Below are 18,829 nucleotides of genomic sequence, written 5' to 3'. Positions count from 1 at the left end.
GAGAAAAACAGTATTTATTTTGATGTTTACATTTGATTCTAAATGAGTTTGAGGCAATGCTCCGTGGCAAACGGGGCTAAAGCTAACATTACACACTGTTGGAGAGATTTATAAAGAATGAAGTTGTGTTTATGAATTATACAGACTGCAAGTGTTTAAAAATGAAAATAGTGATGGCTCTTGTCTCCGTGAATACAGATATAAACGATGGTAACTTTAACCACATTTAACAGTACATTGGCAACATGCTAACGAAACATTTAGAAAGACAATCTACAAATATCACTAAAAATATCATGATATCATGTCAGTTATTATTGCTCCATCTGCCATTTTTCGCTATTGTCCTTGCTTGCTTACAGCTGTGCACAGATCCATACTGCCTGCCCTTGTCTAATGCCTTGAATGGCTGGCATATGCAAAAATTGGGGGCGTACATATTAATGATCCCAACAGTCGGTGGTATGTTGAGATTCACCTTTTCTTTGGAGGTCTTTTAAACAAATCAAATTTACATAAGGAGGAGGAAACAATGGTGTTTGAGACTCACTGTATGTCATTCCCATGTACTGAACTCTTGTTATTCAACTATGCCAAGGTAAATTCAATTTTCAATTCTATGGCACCTTTAAGTATCCAAATATTTTTTAGGGCTGTTGCAGGGATTTCTGTTAGCACATGGAGGAAAGACTACGCAGTAAAAAGTAAAGTAAGATGACAAGACTCAAAGGACTTGTATGAGAATAGATTTTATATATACAGTATATGACTTTTTTAATTAAGTAAACAAAATGTATTTGTATTTTCAATCTTATATGATATTATTACTTTCCATATAAATCTATGGTAAATTCAAAACACAGAGCAAGGTTGAACATCTTAATGTTTACATGTTAACTTCAAAATTTAACACACAAAATAGTCTGTCAGTGATGACAGTAGTCACAGTGGAATTAGTGTGAACATAAGTAAAAAAAATAAAACAAACAGGCACAGACTTTGCATGGCCTACAAAAAAATTAAATAAATAAATTGAGAGCATGACAAATAGATTAAAGTAATTAAACACTCTATATGACTTCTGAAACTACAAACAGTGCACCTGGAAAACATCCTGATGCTCCATATAGAGTTTTGAACATAATACTTAATAATACTGCAAAAGTTGTACTGTTATAATAAAGCTTATCTTAAAGTAACATACAGAACATAATGCTAAGAGCTGAGGCAAATAATGTATATATTTTGCTGGCAAAAACAAAATAATGCAAAATAAAATTAAACAATCAATTAAAAGTAAGACAACATTTGATGAAATGTTGGCCACTGAAACCAAAATTAGAATTGGTTGGGTTTATACTGCCCACTTGTGGTCAATCTGAAGGGTTTGAAAAACGATGAAGACCACTACTATGTACACTGAAAGCTGCACACGGCTTCACTTTTCTCTCCGCTTTAAACCCGAGAACATCTTGGTGCACATCTCTTTCTCTTTGTCCAAATAGTCCTTGTAGCAGCTGTAAAAGATCGGTAGACTTGTTTAGCTTTCACATTTACATATGTAAGAAGACTTGACAGAAATATCAGATAGTGAAAACTTACAGAGCAAGCTTTTTCAGCAAGGTGTTGATGTCAGGGTCAAACGGCTTTTTCGCCTGAGCAAGTGTAAGGTAATCCTGTGCTTTCTCATAGTCGTTCATCTCCAAACAGGCCTCATTTAAAAAAAAAAAAAAAAGTTCTCAATATCAGATCAATAATACCATATGGCCTTAGTAAACGACTATGTAGTACATAGTATATAGTATATATAGACATAGACATAGTATAGTAAACGACCGCATATTGGTAAACTAAACACAAATAAACAGCCACAACTATGAAAACCTGACTGGAAGATTCTTCCAGAAGCTTTAGTATTCACTACCGGTCAAAAGTTCAAATTAGCATAAAACTAATAAGCACATTACAATGATTTCTGAAGGATCATATGACACTAATGGAGTAATGACTGCTGTTCAGCTTTTTTCCCCCATTTTTTTTCATCCCAGAAATAAATTATATTTAAAATTATCTTCAAATAGAAAATAGTTACTTTAAATTCTAATATTTCACAATATTACGTTTTTTACTGTATTATTGTTCAAATAAATGCAGCCTTGGTGAGAATAAGAGAAAGACACTTTTAGTGTATTGAACTTGAAGGATTTAATCGCTCACTACAATGTCTTTTAATGAACACCTGGCTCATTTGAAGTGTTTTTTCCCCTTCAATTTCGGTTCACTCGACATTGCGTCAGCAGCTGACGCTATGGGGGAAACTTCACAGAGACATACTGAAGCCTGATTTAATAACGCTGTTGCACCAGCAACAGCCTATGGCGTTCAAACACGCAAAATAGGGACGGGCGTGCTCTCTATATAAAGCGCCGCTGAGTGACAAAGCCTCCGAATTTCTTAACGAGAAGTCTTCAAGAAGCCTAGTCATGATTCATCACCTTCAGCGGACAACGATTCTGCACCAATTCTCTTTTGCATTTCGGTGAAGGCATGGAAAAAAGCTACCGAACCCTGCGCAGACTCTTTTGGGACCCTTTGAGCTCTCAGATGGCCACAACAGATGCGTGTTCTGCCTGGGCCACGCCCATACTGGAGGTGAAGCTATGAGCCTCAAAACTCTCCTCAGGATACCCCTTGTTACTGGCAATGCCTTAGCTGCCATCCTGACACAGAGTCCTTCAGCTGCCTCCTCTGAGCTGCAGAAAAAGAAACAGTGACATCCTGAGGTGAACTCACGCCGGCTCAATGCCCGCATCCCTCCCATTCAGCTGAGTCAGCCTCTCCTCCAGGTTTTGTTTACTGGAACTAGTTCCTTCCTCAGCCATGGTTTATGGACCTAGTGTTACGGATTCACACATTTGCTAAGTGTGTTGGAGCCCAGAGACCAATTACCGAGCCGACCGCATTTCAGTCAGAATGTGATGCCTCACCTTTACAGCAAAGTAAAAGCCAAACTAGTGGAGGACCTGAGCAATGCTAAATTCTTTGCTTTAACTACGGACGGGTGGACCTCCCATGCAACTCAGTCTTTCATGACGATCACAGCGCACTAGACAACTGGGTAATTAAAAAAAACACACGCTGTCTATGAAAGCCACACAAGTGATCATCTGTTTTATTCTGACTAGTCTACATTGGAAGTATTTATTTCATCCGTGGCTCCAAAACCGTAAACCGAACCGAACCGTGCCATTGGTGTATTGTTACACCCCTAATCATTAGCCACTTTTCCACTGTCGGACCAGTGCAACAGTGTGCCGTGCGGGGCTAATAGCCTCGGACCTTGAGCCACAAGGTCAAAATCAAGCTGAGTTTCCACTGTTGCACTGAAAACTAGCTTGATTGCAAAATTATAATGACAGAAGAGAATGTTTGGCATTTCACATAAAAAGAGAACATATACCTATTCAGTTGCGCCTGCTTCCATTTATTTGTGAACACAGGAATGCACAAAACAACTCCATTAAGGCTTTTAAATCCAAAGGCTTACACATTTAGAATAATATTAATAAAAACCACGTTTGTCATTTCTTTAGAAAGATTGAGAATTTGTATTAATTTTCTCCTGACTTAGTTAAACTCCACCTTTCTTCATGACCACTCAAGCCACAGTTGGCCGGCTTTGGACCAAGGTATTCGGCGGGCCAAAAACCCCTGGCCATTGGCCCCGAAGCATGCACTACCACACTCACTTTTGGCCCGACAGTGGAAACACGGCTATTGAAGACAGCGGGTTGTGCTTGCACTCGCATCCGTCAAGCACATGGGTGACATGCATGCTCTGTCAGTTAAAGAGTCCTGCATGGAATCTGACCCTAATTACTGTAGAGTAGAAACAAAAAAGGGTTATGTACCTAAATTGCTCTCAACTTCATTTAGAGCCCAGGTTACAACTTTTGCTCCAAGGGAACCAGTTGTGGGAGATGCAGTTATTATGCCAATTCAGACTATCTGATCAGCTCTTTGTATGCTTTGGTGGTCGCTCCAAAGGGCAGCCTGCTTCAAAACAGCGACTATCCCATTGGATTGTAGATGTTATAGCGCTGGCTTACAGCTTGTAAAGCTCGGAATGCCCGATAGGAGTTTGAGCCCACTCCACAACAGGTATGGCTTCCTCATGGGCATAGGTAAGTAGTAAGTTTAGCAGCAGGATTATACAATCTGGATGTTTCCTTGATAGCTTCTCGGGCCCTGTCAGTAGAAGAGAGATAGTTTGTGCAGAACTAAAGCCTATAATGTTCCTCTGCTAAATTATAAGCAGTGTTTATGCTTATAGACTTACTTCCCTTCCAAAGGAAACAAGTTTTTTGTTTAAGCACAGACTATTGACGCTTCATTATTACATTTTTAACTTAAAAGAACACATCCATATTGGTCATACATATTCCTGCATCAAGCCATATTACTTGATTACTCAACCTTCATATCAGCACGGTTGCTATGGCCTGAGTATGTCTGTCCGTACGACTTATTTCAGCTGAACTTTATCTAAAAGTGAACTACCTGTTTTTCGAACCCCTGTCATTGGGGTGTTTAAATAGGTCCTGTAGGATTCATTATGAGTCTCTGTGTCATTGGGACGTAATGTCCCAAGTATATGTTGTGCTTATCCATCTTATCTGAGTTTAATGGTGTCTTTCTCTTTATGAAGCCTTTCTTTTGGGCCATTAGCTTCGATTACACCAAGCAACCCTTCTCAGTAACACAGCAGGATTTTATACATTCCCCATAGCTTCTGACACCATGTAGAGTAAACTGAAATCAAAAAGGAAAGTCTCTGGTTACTGACTGTAACCTCGAGATGAGGGAACAAGACATTGCGTTCATGCCAAGTTACTATTACTCAGGGTTTTTCATGACCATCATTCAGTCGAAAGATTTTGAGGCAAATGTCGCTCAGCGCCGCTTTATATAGGGAGCTGGCCCACCCCAATTTTGCACACTTTAACGCCATTGGCTGTTGCAAGTGCAACAGCGTTAGTCAATCAGGATGTCTCTGTGAAAGGAGTTTCCACCATAGCGTAATTTTCTGATGCAATGTCTCCTTCCCTCATCTCAGGGAATCGAGGTTACATTCAATAACCAGAGACTTTTTTTGGAACCTGCCATGTTTTCTCACATAGTTTGGTTGGTTTCGGCTATGGGTTGGCTAGATACCACATTTTTGGCTTCAGTACGATACCAGAATCTAATACCTCTGTATTGATACTAAATTAATACTATCAGAGACTAAGCCACCTCAAAAGATAACTGAATTAAAAACAATTTCGTTAAGAACACTGCATGAAACACTGCAGTAACAAAGTGTGGCTTGTTTTCAAGCATTTATATATAAACAACATAAACAGCACTTCTCAGTGCTCCATACCCAGTAAAACTGAAGATATACAATTAAAATAGTATTTTTTATTACTGAACTATTATTGAATTACTATTATTGAATTATACAAAAAGTGCAATATTGCTATAAGTAACACATTACACAGAACAAGTGGCAGATCTATTACGGCCAGAACACACCAAGCCGACGCAGATGAACTAGTGGCGACGAAAGCAGACTGTGGGGTTTGCTCACGTCGGCAGCGTCTGTGTCCAAAGTTGCCCTGACACACCAAACCGACGCTAAACAGCCGACGGCCAAGCAGCACGTCAGTTCTGCGCCTGCGTGAGATGAAACGCCTTTCCGAACACACTGATAAAACTTAGTCGGCCGACGAAGAAAAACTGGCCGACGGCCGACCATCGGCTTGGTGTGTTCTTGCCTTTAGTTTGCATGTACGCACCTCAACTGAATGCACAGATCTATTTTGACATATAGTATCAGTATTTTTTTTTTTTTTTGTCTTGTCCATTGTTATGATTATCACTGTCAATCATCACTGTTTCAGATTTATTGCACCATTTAAATATGGTTGTCAATCTAGAAACTTTGAAATGCGCAGTTAGCAGCATCATGATAAATGTATATTATATATAAATCACTAAAGCTCAGCGCCGCCACCTTACCGACTCCCGTTATAATCAATGAATCTGACAATACTGTACAATGAATCTTATTTACATTGTGTTGTTTTTTTTGTTTTTATAATAAAAGCATTAGTGACGTGCTTTGGTTGAAATCTATGAGCTTGCTCTAAACAAACTCCAGCAGTGTATTCAGCAGTGTTGAGTGGATTCAGAGCAAACACATCTGATTGGCCATTACGTTCACATGCTCAACAGATATGTCTGTGATTGGCTACAATGCTCAACAATGCAAAAATATGTTGTAAATAGAAATCTTTGACACTCTTCACAGAGCGCTTACAAAAATACACATACACATATTTTTCATGATATTCTCTTATTTTATATCATCAGCACAATTACGTGTATTACATGTATTTACAATTATCTGTTGTCAGTTTGGGTAACACTGCCGCATAGCAGTGAACTTCTGTGTATCAAGTACCAAAGTTAGTGAAATTATTATATTGTACCATTTGAAATATAATGTATACCAGTATTTTTTTGTACCGGTATACCGTGCAATATATCGGAATATATAAACACAACAATTGCACTCGGAATTAGGGCTGCACGATTAATCGCATGCTATTCTCACGCGCATTTCGTCAGTAAAGCCGGTTCCCTGATTACCGCTAAATCGCCATCACCTGTTTTTAAACGCAGCGCCTTTTAATAGACGGAGCCGTAGTTCACGGACAAGCCACGCAATATCGCGTTCATTATCGCAGGCGATTCATCTGCGATATGAACGCAATATTGCGTGGCTTTTCAGTGACCTACGGCTCTGTCTATTAAATGCCGCTTCATTTGAAAGCAGGTGATGGCGATTTAGCGGTAATCAGGGAACCGGCTTTACTGACGAAATGCGCGTGAGAATAGCATGCGATTAATCGTGCAGCCCTACTCGGAATTATATTAAATAATCAATCCAAGATCACCTGAATGTGGTAGTCTCAGTCCGACTGAAAATTAACGCAATTGGCTTTCAAGCAGTTTGGTTCTGGTGAGAAAGAAATCTGACCAGATGGACCAACAAACCAAGCTGTGGCATAATTCATAATGGGAAATGGGTTACAAAAAAACAGCACTGTCTACAAGAATGCTGTGCTGACAAAGCATTGATTCCCACTCTAATTGATATAATCTAATTAAGATATATTGATGTATAAACACTTTTTGGTATGCTTTGAAATGTTGCCTTGTGAAAGTGAACTGAAAAAAATGTACGGAGAAAATGCAACATAATTACAATTTTAGTTCCTGTTTCAGAACAAAAACAAATCATTTACAGGTCTGAAAACCCCCTTAATTTGGGTGCTTTTCTCAGCAAATATTCATATTTGTGATTAACTAATTAATTAATCAGCAAATCATGTGATTTGATTAAAATTTTGATTGACAGCCCTAGATTTTACAGAGCAATATGCCTTTTACTAAAAAATTATGATCGGATTTTCAACAAAGGATATAAAAATGACAAAATATTGCCCAACCTGGCCGCAGCGGAAGAGAGCTTTAGTGTTCTGGGGGTTGATGTCCAGTGCTTTCTGACCAAAGCAAAGGGCCTTCTGGGGTTTCTCCAGTTTGAGGTACGTGAGTGAGAGGTTGAGCAGGAAAAGCAACTTTATTTCCTCAAGACGCTTCTTCTCTTCATCATCCACTGGCTCACGATTCTGCAAAAGTGTCATGGCCTGAACCATGGGACAACAGGATGTTAAAAATCACAGTCTATAGCTAGAATAAACTACAAATTTTCCATTTACAAACTCTCATACTTGAGAAACAAATAAGATACTTCTAAGACCTGCTTGTATCTCTCTCGAGCATCTTCATAGCGCTTCTTATTGAAGCAGAGGTTGCCAAAGCTCCGCTGTGTTTCCAGCACATTGAGCAAGGTTGACAGAGGAACAGTGTTTTGCTCTTCCTGGGGAATGTTGAAATCACCATCTTAGATACCACAAACAAACTAAATGAGAAAGTTACAGTAAATGCATTAAATCTTACCATAGTCAAATCCATGAATTCATCCACTTGTGCTGAGTCCAGAAAATCAAGGACGTGCACCTCATAGAGGACTGTGGCTAATGGAGGTATGTGTGGGGGGCACCCAAGGTCCCCATAGGCATACTTGGGCTTGAAGAGAAAACGAGAGAACTCGCCTTTCTTCATAGTAAGAAGACCGAGCTCAAGGCCATACAAAGTAACATCTACGGAGAAAGAGGTTTGAGTGTCTTGGCACTGGACAAACAAGACAAAATAAAAGGAGAATCAAAATTATTTTAATTCTAAAGGGAGAGTTCAATTTCCATCCTACCTCTACCAAGCTTCATCATACGTGGATATTTGAGGTGGTTGGTGGTCTCAAATGGTGCGTCAGAGTACTCAATGAAACCAGAGAAATGAACTGTGGATGAAATTAGTTAATGTCGAAAAGTTAATGAGAAACTAACAAAAAAAGAGAATGTATGAAATTAAAGGATTAGTTCACTTTCAAATTAAAATTTCCTGATAATTTACTCACCCCCATGCCATCCAAGATGTCCATGTCCTTCTCTCTTCAGTCGAAAAGAAATTAAGGTTTTTGATGAAAACATTCCAGGATTTTTCTCCATATAGTAGACTTCAACGGCTTCCAAACGGTTGAAGGTCAAAATTACAGTTTCAGTGCAGCTTCAAAGCATTCTACACAATCCCAGATGAGAAATAAGGGTCTTATCTAGAGAAACAATCGCTCATTTATTTAAAAAAAATTAAAACTATATACGTTTTAACCATAAATACTTGATTATCACAAAATCATAGCTCTCTTCTTCTTCTTTATTAGAATTAAGCAGTGTAGACACTGTTAAGTGTATTACTGCCCTCCACAGGTCAAAGTTTGAACTAAATTGTTATATACTTGCACTAGCATATTGCACTAGCATATTTTTCTGGGATTGTGTAGAATGCTTTAACCCTTTAACACGTATGATCACACCGGTGCGATCAGTCTTGGCTGGCCCCAGGAGCGTACGATCACACCGGTGTGATTAGAACGTTCAGCGCATTACGTGATCAACTGCCAAATTCAAATGTGCGTGCGCGCTTTAACTGGCGCTAAACCAGAGACGGACTCGCGCAGCGCTTTTCATATCACATATATGCAGTGTTTTCAACCAAATAATGTTCATTTCAGGTTTCAGACATTTAAATGTACATGAGTACTAACAAAACAATATATTTAGAGTTTGTAAAATACACAATGATGTCTATAGAAGCGGAAATAACAACCCTTTCCATTATAACTTGACAACACGTTTAATTCATATCAGATATACATTGTGAAAGTAACTTAAAAGCTTACTCTATTCTTCCCCAGTTCACCGGCACACTTACTTTCATGTATTTCGGGAGAAGTGGATAAATTCACGCCTTGTAAATCCAACAGATCCGATTCTCTGCGCGGTGCAAACTAACATGGCGGCGCCCATCGCTCATATGGCTCAACTAACGCGATCGTTATAAAGGTGTTTAAACAGCAAAACACATCCACTTGCACATATTTGGCAATCGGAATATTAGATATTTCATGCTATAGTTAACAAATTTGTGAATATTTTGAATAAAAAAGGAAAAATTAAATGAAAGCAGATCATCATTCATACAGTGCTGCTGTGTGTCACATAACAAGCAATGACGCGTCACCATGGAAACCATAAAGTGATACGTTCTAAATAACGGTCGCCTTAAAAAACTCACGCTGGGGGGTCAGACAAAATATTTGAAACTTACGTGCGAAAGGGTTAAAGCTGCAATGAAACTGTAATTTTGACCTTCAACTGTTTGGAGGCCATTGAAGTCCACTATATGGAGAAAAATCCTGGAATGTTTTCATCAAAAACCTTAATTTCTTTTCGCCTGAAGAAAGAAAGACATGAACATCTTGGATGACATGGGGGTGAGTAAATTATCAGGAAATTTTCATTTGAAAGTGAACTAATCCTTTAAAATACGTACAAACACAACCAACACTATCAAAAGTTTTGTTGTTGTTGTTTTTTGAAAGAAATTAATACTTTTATTCAGCAAGGATGCATTGAATTGATCAAAAATGGCAAATAAATGCTGTTCTGAAACATCCTGAAACAAATGTGTCACAGTTTAATAATATTTCACAATATTACAATTTTAACTTATGCTCAGCCTTGGTGAGCATAAGAGACTTCTTTCAAAAAATTAAAGAATATTACTGACCCCAAAGTTTTGAACAGTATGCTAAGAATCATTTATCTCTGGACTATTGGACTATCATAAGGGAGAAGCTAGAACTATGACTCCATTAAAACCAATTGCATCATTTACTTGATACAGAGGCATGCATGGGTACGGGAGGACCTTCCCCTGCATGGACGACCTCTTTGAGAATTCCTCCATCCCCTAATACGTCTTGCATTTGCCAAGCCAGACGTTGGAAAGGAGTCTAAGACATAAAAATGTATTAACATTAATACAAAATGTATTACAATGATGTATGTAACGTTAAATCTAATTTATCCAATTTGAGCAACTATTAAAATGTATAAAACAGTTCATATTAGATAAGTTGCACTTGCCATATTTTGCTAAATGTGACTTAACATGAAACACCGCTATCAAAAATTTAACAGTATTAAATATTATTTAATTTAAAGGCAGGGTAGGCAAAAAAATGTATAAATTTTTTTTTTTCAAAATTTGTTTAAACTTTATTTATATATCAATACATAATTAAAATGTAAGTACTCTGAAAAAGAAAGTATAAAAATCGAGTGTCTGTAGACCTCTCACGACTGTTTTAAAGACAGCTCATTATTTCCATTCACTCCACCCCCTCCCTTCTGGGCTCCTTCCAAAGCCACGCCCCCAAAACGCATGAACGTGCGACTCCGACCACTGAGCTGGAAGACGCGTTATTTACCTGAGACGAGCGGAGAGGAAGGAGCACAGTGCATGTAGTGACATCATGTCAGAATCACATGTAATAAAAATAACTTTATAATTATGAAGATAAACAAACAAGATGTATTTTAGTACTCACTATCAAGCTAGCATATTGATATTGGTAAAGTTTAAAATATATATTTTTTGATTCGCTAACGAGCTAGTTATCTATAAGGCAAAGCTAAAAACAGGTTGCATGATACACGTTTTTCCATTACCATCATTTACACTGTGATGAAGATGAATTTCGTGTAAGATTCATAACATATACGTTGTTCTACAGATCAACAGAGTAACATACACTCAAATATCAACTCACAACTGCATTGCAGACACAAAATAATAACACACACATACAACAAAGTGTGTACGACACACACAGATACAAGATAAAGACATCAGTAAACATAGGTAGAGAATATAAAAACAAAACAAAGGCGAAAAAAAACGTGCAGGTAAACTTACAGGTGAACATGGTAAAAGAGTTAGACAGAGGGTAAAATTATGCACAATTCAACACTATAGCTATCATTATTTATCGTCTCTACTACGGCTCGCTAAGTAATGTTATGTTAGCTATATTACGCAGCTAAGTGTGCTAATGACACATGCTTCATGAAAAAATAAACAAAAAAATACGTATGATCAAAATACAAAAAGAAAGATTTACCTGTCCAGCAGAAATAAAGCCATCAAGGAGTCACTTTTCAGCCCCTTGAGTTCCCTCAGTTCTCGCCATCGCTGGAAAGCCACGCCGATATTAACTCGCGTTTTATTTCTTTGTTTATCCAAAGACTTTTTGTTCATTGCCTTTTCTTGTACTGTTACTGTCTTCCTTTTTTTGCCTGGTTTGCCTTCACTAACTGCATAGGCCGATACTGTGCATTTAGCTTGCTGTTTCTCTGCCATTGTTTTGGTATTCCTAGGATCCATGCCTCTTGGATTCCCCAAATCAAACGTGCGCGCGCAAGTGGGCAGGTCATGTGTGGCAAAAGGGTGGTTGCCATGGTTGCGAGAGAGTGACAGCCGCCTAAGCCAATCCTATGTTTCGTCCCGGATGGAAATAATGAGCTGTGTTTAATACAGATTAAACGGTCTAGAGTCACTCGATTTTTATACTCTTTTTATCAGAGTTCTTACATTTTAATTATGCATGTATATATATAGAAAGTTTAAACAAATTTGGAACAAAATTTCTTACCTACCCTGCCTTTAACATGAACTTCCACTATCAAATAAATACAAAGAGGTACCGTTACAACAGTAACATAATGGGTCTTGGACATGGTATTGGAGAAGCATATGAATACGCTAATTGTTCAGTATTGTGGTTTCAAAGCACCATGGAACTACATTCTGATATAGACATTATACCATGAAGGTACAATCGCAGTACATGGTAACATAACAGGCCTACATTTTGTGGATGCACGGATCGTGTCAACGTGTGGGGTCAACTCCAAGCCTGGCCACCACCAAATGGATCACACGTGGAGGTTAAAAAGCTTTGTTTAACATTTTTATGCATTCTAGAAAGTGTTTGTTCAATTTTAGCGTTGTAGAGAACTTACGTTAATATAAATCTCATTTTAAGCACACATAATGAGAAGTGAGTTGCTTGCTAGCGTGCTTTATTGTAAACTTATCATTAGAAGATTAAGCAGCTTATTTACTGATGTGCAGTTACCTCGATTCCAAACTGACGCCGCTCATCTGGGGCCATAAATTGTAATATTCTCGAGGTCCTGCCGTTTGTTGACATTGTGCATATGTTTTGAGGCAACACACTTTTTGATGCGGTATTTCTGCAAATGAATTGGTGTCAGAATCTGGTGCTGCTAGTGTGCGTGACGCTTGCGCCAACTAGCGTCCGTCATGCCTCAAGATGCAGGTGTTGTTAGGTCACATATCTACACTGTTTTTAAAAAACAGTTTACTGGTTGACGGGAAAGAGGCTTACTAAAACTTAAAAACGAATTGCTCTAAGTCCACAGCAGCCCATTTTTTCACCCACAACTGCCTGGAAGCAAGGGCGTGGGCCTACGTAAGGATGCTACGGACATGCCCCTGAATTGTATTGTGCATTGCATTCATTTGGATCAAAAAATGTAAAAAAAAAAAAAAAAAAAAAAAAAAAGATTTTATTTTAATAAAATGTAATTCGCACCCTGCCTGTAAGTGCTTTACGTAGGCCTACATTCTGAATGCTGATGTATAGACGTTGACGATTCCACATTGTAAAGTTAAATTAAATTCTAATATATAGAAAACAATGTCAATTCCCTGAATTTTATGCTTGTACCAAGTCCGATATCAAAATCAAACCCACATAAATTCAACACGGCTAATAATAATAATACAAATACAGCACATAGAAACTCTTTCACCTAGATATTATCACATAGAGACTGTGTCTGTACCTCGAACTAGTAAATACAAAAAACTTCCGAAACCTTTTAAGGGTAAAAATTTAATTGATGTTCAAAAAATGAAAATCACAGATAAATCAGATAAACAAATGATAAAGCTTGGGTTACTGAATATTAGATCTATTTCTTCAAAAGCACTTATTGTAAATGAAATTATCACAGACAATAAACTAGACTTGCTGTGTTTGACAGAAACCTGGCTAAAACCAGACGATTACATTACTTTAAATGAATCTAGTCCTCAAGGTTATGATTATCGACACAATCCTCGACAGAAAGGCAAAGGGGGAGGTGTTGCTGTAATTTATAGTAATATATTCAGAATCATTCAAAAGAATTTCAAATATAATTCCTTTGAAGTGATGGTGCTTTATGTAACATTATGTAAGTTGACATTTGTGCTGGCTACTGTATACAGGCCACCAGGGCACCATAATGACTTTATCAAAGAATTTGCTGATTTTATATCAGAGTTAGTACTGGCTGCGGATAAAGTCCTTGTTGTTGGTGATTTTAATATCCATGTAGATAATAATAAAGACGCATTTGGATTGGCATTTGCAGACATTTTAAACTCTATTGGAGTTAGACAACACGTGTCAGGACCCACTCATTGTCGTAATCATACCCTAGATCTAATACTGTCGCATGGAATTGATATTGATGCTGTTGAATTTCTACAGCAGAGCGATGATATATCAGATCATTATTTAGTCTCGTGTATAATACAATTAGCCAAGGCTACAAAACCACCACCCAGCCATAAATATTGTAGAACCATCACGTCTACCACTAAAGATTGCTTTATAAATAATCTCCCCGAGCAGTTTCATCGCCTTAGTATACCTGACAACTTAGAAGAACTCGATGCTGCAACAGAAACTATTGGCTCTCTCTTTTCCAGCACATTAGATGCAGTCGCTCCTTTACGTCTAAAGAAGATTAAGGAAACTAATCCAACGCCGTGGTATGATGAGCACACTCGGGCTCTAAAACGAGCTGTGAGAAAAGCTGAACGTAGTTGGAAGAAAACAAAACTAGAAGTTTTTCGCCTTTCGTGGAAAGAAAAAATGATTGAGTACAGAACGGCTATAAGAAATGCTAGATCTACTTATTTTTCAAATCTCTTAATAGAAAACAAACATAATCCTAGGTATTTATTTGACACAGTGGCTAAATTAACTAGAAACAGAGATTCAACTGCTGACGTTTCCATAGAGCACAGCAGTAATGACTTTATGAACTTCTTTACTTGCAAGATTGATAATATTAGAGAGAAAATTAAAAACATGCAACCGTAGTTTCACTTCAGACAGTGCACTGTTGTGTCCCTGAGGTAAAACTAGAATCATTCGCCGCTATAGGAGAGGAAGAATTATCTAAACTTATCAAATCATCAAAATCAACGACATGTATGTTAGACCCAGTGCCGACTAAACTACTGAAAGAAATGCTTCCAGAGGTCGTAGGTCCACTTCTTGATATAATTAATTCATCCTTAACACTAGGATACGTGCCAAAAACCTTTAAGCAGGCTATTATTAAACCTCTTATTAAAAAACCTCAACTAGATCAGAGAGATTTAGTAAATTACAGGCCAATCTCGAATCTACCTTTTCTGTCAAAGATACTAGAAAAGGCAGTTTCAACACAACTGTGCTCCTTTTTAGAAAGAAATGGAATCTGTGAGGATTTCCAGTCAGGATTTAGACCATACCATACTACTGAGACTGCTCTCGTTAGAGTTACAAACGATCTACTCCTATCATCCGATCGTGGCTGTATTTCTCTATTAGTGTTATTAGATCTCAGTGCTGCTTTTGACACTATCGATCACAACATTCTTTTAAAAAGACTTGAAAACTATATTGGCATTAGTGGAATTGCTTTGGCATGGTTCAAATCGTACTTATCTGACCGTTATCAGTCTGTAGTAGTTAATGAAGAGATGTCGTATCGATCACAGGTTCAATATGGAGTACCACAAGGCTCAGTACTAGGACCGTTGCTTTTCACTCTGTACATGCTGCCCTTAGGAGAGATAATTAGGAAGCATGGTGTTAGTTTTCACTGCTACGCTGACGATACTCAGCTCTATTTCCTCGCGCCCTGACGAAACCTACAAATTCACAAAACTAACAGAATGCGTAGCTGACATTAAAAACTGGATGACAAGAAATTTCTTATTATTAAATTCAGAAAAAAACTGATATCCTAATCTTTTGAACCAAAAACGTCCTCACGAAAAAACCTTGAATACTCTCTAACACTTGACGGGTGCTCCATTAAACCTTCGTCCTCAGTTAGGAACTTGGGTGTGCTCTTCGATACAAATCTTTCATTTGAAAGTCATGTTTCTAGTATCTGTAAAACCGCCTTCTTCCATCTAAAAAATATATCTAAATTACGACATATGCTCTCAATGACAAATGCGGAACAGTTGGTTCATGCATTCATGACCTCAAGACTAGATTATTGTAACGCTCTACTGGGTGGTTGTTCTGCTCGGCTTTTAAACAGACTACAGTTGGTCCAAAATGCGGCAGCTAGAGTTCTTACTAGAACCAGAAAGTATGACCATATTAGCCCAGTTCTGTCAACATTACATTGGCTCCCTATTAAACATCGTATAGATTTTAAAATCTTGCTACTTACTTATAAAGCTCTAAATGGTTTAGCTCCCCAGTACCTAAGTGAGCTCTTAATGCATTATAGTCCTTCACGTTTATTGCGATCTCAGAATTCAGGCCAGTTGATAATACCCAGAATATCAAAATCAACTGAAGGCGGCAGATCCTTTTCCTATTTAGCACCTAAACTCTGGAACAATCTTCCTAGCATTGTTCGGGAAGCAGACACACTCTGTCAGTTTAAATCTAGACTAAAAACACATCTCTTTGCTCTTGCATACACATAACACATTATCAATACATTAACATTTTTCAAATCCGTTAAAGGATTGTTACGCTGCAATAATTAGGTCGGCCGGAACCGAGAACATTTCCTATAACACTAGATATACCTGTACATCAGAATAAGAATGGCATCTGCGCTAATATCTGTCTCTCTGCTTATCCTGAGGTTTTCCGGGTGCTGGATCCAGGCCGTATCCAGATCAGAGGGAGAACCTGTGTCTGGACCTGACTACAACGTAGCCCAGGAGACAATGGGCCTACAGATCCAGTTCTGGCTGCATCTATAATTCAGATTTTTAATCCCCTTATCCGCTTACATATATTTATATATAATCTATTTTTAATCTCTATAATAAAAATGTATAATTCAGATTTTGATCTCCATATCCATTTACATATATTATATATATCTTCCAAGGGGTTTTTTCCCTCCTAGGACTTTTTTCCCAGTGTTAGCACGCTGGGTTTTTCTCCTAGGGGGTTTTTTCCACCCCTGGGAGTCAGCCGACATTGGCTTAATGTAGCACCATCTTGTATATGTTACATATTACCACGCTTGCGCTATATAAATAAGCGCTATATAAATAAATTTGACTTGACTTGACAAATTTGGCAATGGATATGTATATTTCCTTTGTGGTCAGTACCATTACAATCGAGTCAAGCTTGCATCTGATACGTGCATAGCCATTCACTACGCACAATCGGTTTACCTGAGATGACAAAACTTCAGTACATCACAAAATGTGAAAAGGGCTGTATAAGTGTCTACATTTAACATTGTTTGACAAAGTGACACGGGCTGAAAGTTCCTTCATTCATATTTTATTGCCCATTTTTCAATTTTTTCTACATACTGCAAACATCAGCAAGTTTGATACATGACAACAAGAACTGTTTTTAATCGATAGGCCTATAGCCTGACTTAGAAGTTACCAAACAATGTAAATCAAATGTAAACAAACCATCTATACTGTACTGTACAAAAACAGAATAAATTATGTTGTGACGCAGAAATGATAAATTAATATTTCTGTCACAGATACAACATCACTTTATCTTACTTAACTTGATATCAAATATGGCACAAATAAATATGCATATTTATTTTTCTGTTGAACAATATTAATATATTGGCCAAACATTTCATAGCAAAGATGTTCAAATGGTTCAAATCACCCCCTTTTTCCATGTATCATGGTTTACACAAAAATATGGAACAGCACAACTGTTTTCAACATTTTTAATAAGAAATGTGACCCGATCCAGCAAAATGAGTCACAGTGACCCAAATTTCAAAATTGAGATTTTGGTATCAATGGAAAGATGAGACAATAAGCTTTAAAATGATATCCTAGTCAAAGTCATACCTTGAATGGTTTTAAAGATATACCCATTTGAATTATGGTCGTCTGCCCTCTTTTTCCAATTGAAAACCTGAGAAAATCGCTTTTAAAGTTTTTTGCCCGTTTTTTTTTTTGTTGATATCTTTCAAAATCCATTGCATTTAAAAGGATAAACTATTTATTTTACAGCTTAATTTGACCAAAGACATTTTTATATATATATAAATGCTATTAAACCAGGCTGAAGCTCAAATTATTTTAAAGTATTTATTTGAATTAACCCTTTAAGACCTGAAGGCTTTTTTAGAGTTTTTTTTTTTTTTTTTTTTCTGAGCGACACACACAAAAGTAAAGACTCATAACTCCAAAACTCTAGCAAGGAGAGTCAAAAGGTAGGTATCATTTGATAGAAAACATTTTAAAATTTAAGAAAATATAAATTACATTACATTTGGACATTATCTTGCTGACAAACAGCTGATAAAAGACAAAAAATATATATAATTTTTAAAAAATATTTTTTCTTTTTTTATTTGACATGGAATAACTCAGGAACACAATAAGATCGCTAAAAATTCTTTTTTGGTGATGCTCTCCTATATGTGAGCTGCATCTGGTTCAAATTTCGTGGTGATATTATAAAGAATAGTTTGAAAAATTGTTGTTCATTTTTTCCGCAGCCAGGTGGCGCCAACGGGCGGTAAACTCTGGTTTAGATGAGCTTCTCATCACTCCTTAGGAGTTTTTCGAAATGGTTAGATGCATTACAAAGATGAGATTCTAAGCTTTAAAATGATATCTATTATGTGTTATTCCACGTTGGAAAACGAACATGGATGGGTCCGGGAACATTGGATACACACTGCATCCCGGAGAGATGAGAGACATGTTTTTAGCCAAGTATGTTAAATCATTTCGTGAGTAATATCTTGTGATCAACGCAATATATTATATTGATTTTGGATTTATTTTAATCTTGAGAATCTGCTTTAAATATTGATGTGCGATTTTTATGATCTGTGCATTTTTCATGAAGTTATGAGCATGTGAAATATACATACTTGTATTCAGTTAGCGGCTGTGCTATTTTTGTTGTAAACGCATATTACTCAGA

General features: G+C 37.3%; 1 protein-coding gene across 1 annotated transcript; it reads right to left on the bottom strand.

Moving 5' to 3' along the window:
* Nucleotides 1-733: 733 nt before the first annotated feature.
* On the bottom strand, nucleotides 734-13,085 carry fkbp6 (FKBP prolyl isomerase 6). The gene is made up of 8 exons (XM_048189952.1): nucleotides 12,713-13,085; nucleotides 10,408-10,525; nucleotides 8,381-8,470; nucleotides 8,071-8,273; nucleotides 7,871-7,990; nucleotides 7,560-7,757; nucleotides 1,603-1,712; nucleotides 734-1,517 (listed from the first exon to the last, which is right to left on the bottom strand). The coding sequence occupies exons 1-8, from the start codon at nucleotides 12,785-12,787 to the stop codon at nucleotides 1,439-1,441; spliced, it is 993 nt and encodes a 330-aa protein (XP_048045909.1). The 5' UTR covers nucleotides 12,788-13,085; the 3' UTR covers nucleotides 734-1,438.
* Nucleotides 13,086-18,829: the final 5,744 nt, after the last annotated feature.

The sequence above is a fragment of the Megalobrama amblycephala genome, linkage group LG4 (genome assembly GCF_018812025.1).
Source record: "Megalobrama amblycephala isolate DHTTF-2021 linkage group LG4, ASM1881202v1, whole genome shotgun sequence".
Lineage (NCBI taxonomy): Eukaryota > Metazoa > Chordata > Actinopteri > Cypriniformes > Xenocyprididae > Megalobrama > Megalobrama amblycephala.
The sequence above is the reverse complement of the archived record's forward strand: the minus strand, read 5'-3'. Positions and strand labels throughout refer to the sequence as shown.

Bases quoted from the DNA above. Each gene is read 5' to 3' on its own strand.
- fkbp6 (XM_048189952.1), bottom strand. From the start codon at position 12,787: ATGTCAACAAACGGCAGGACCTCGAGAATATTACAATTTATGGCCCCA. The intron at 7,991-8,070 runs GTAAGATTTAAT...AACATTCCCCAG, and splicing joins AATTCATGGATTTGACTATG to GAAGAGCAAAACACTGTTCC. The intron at 1,518-1,602 runs GTAAGTTTTCAC...GATCTTTTACAG, and splicing joins TTGCTGAAAAAGCTTGCTCT to CTGCTACAAGGACTATTTGG.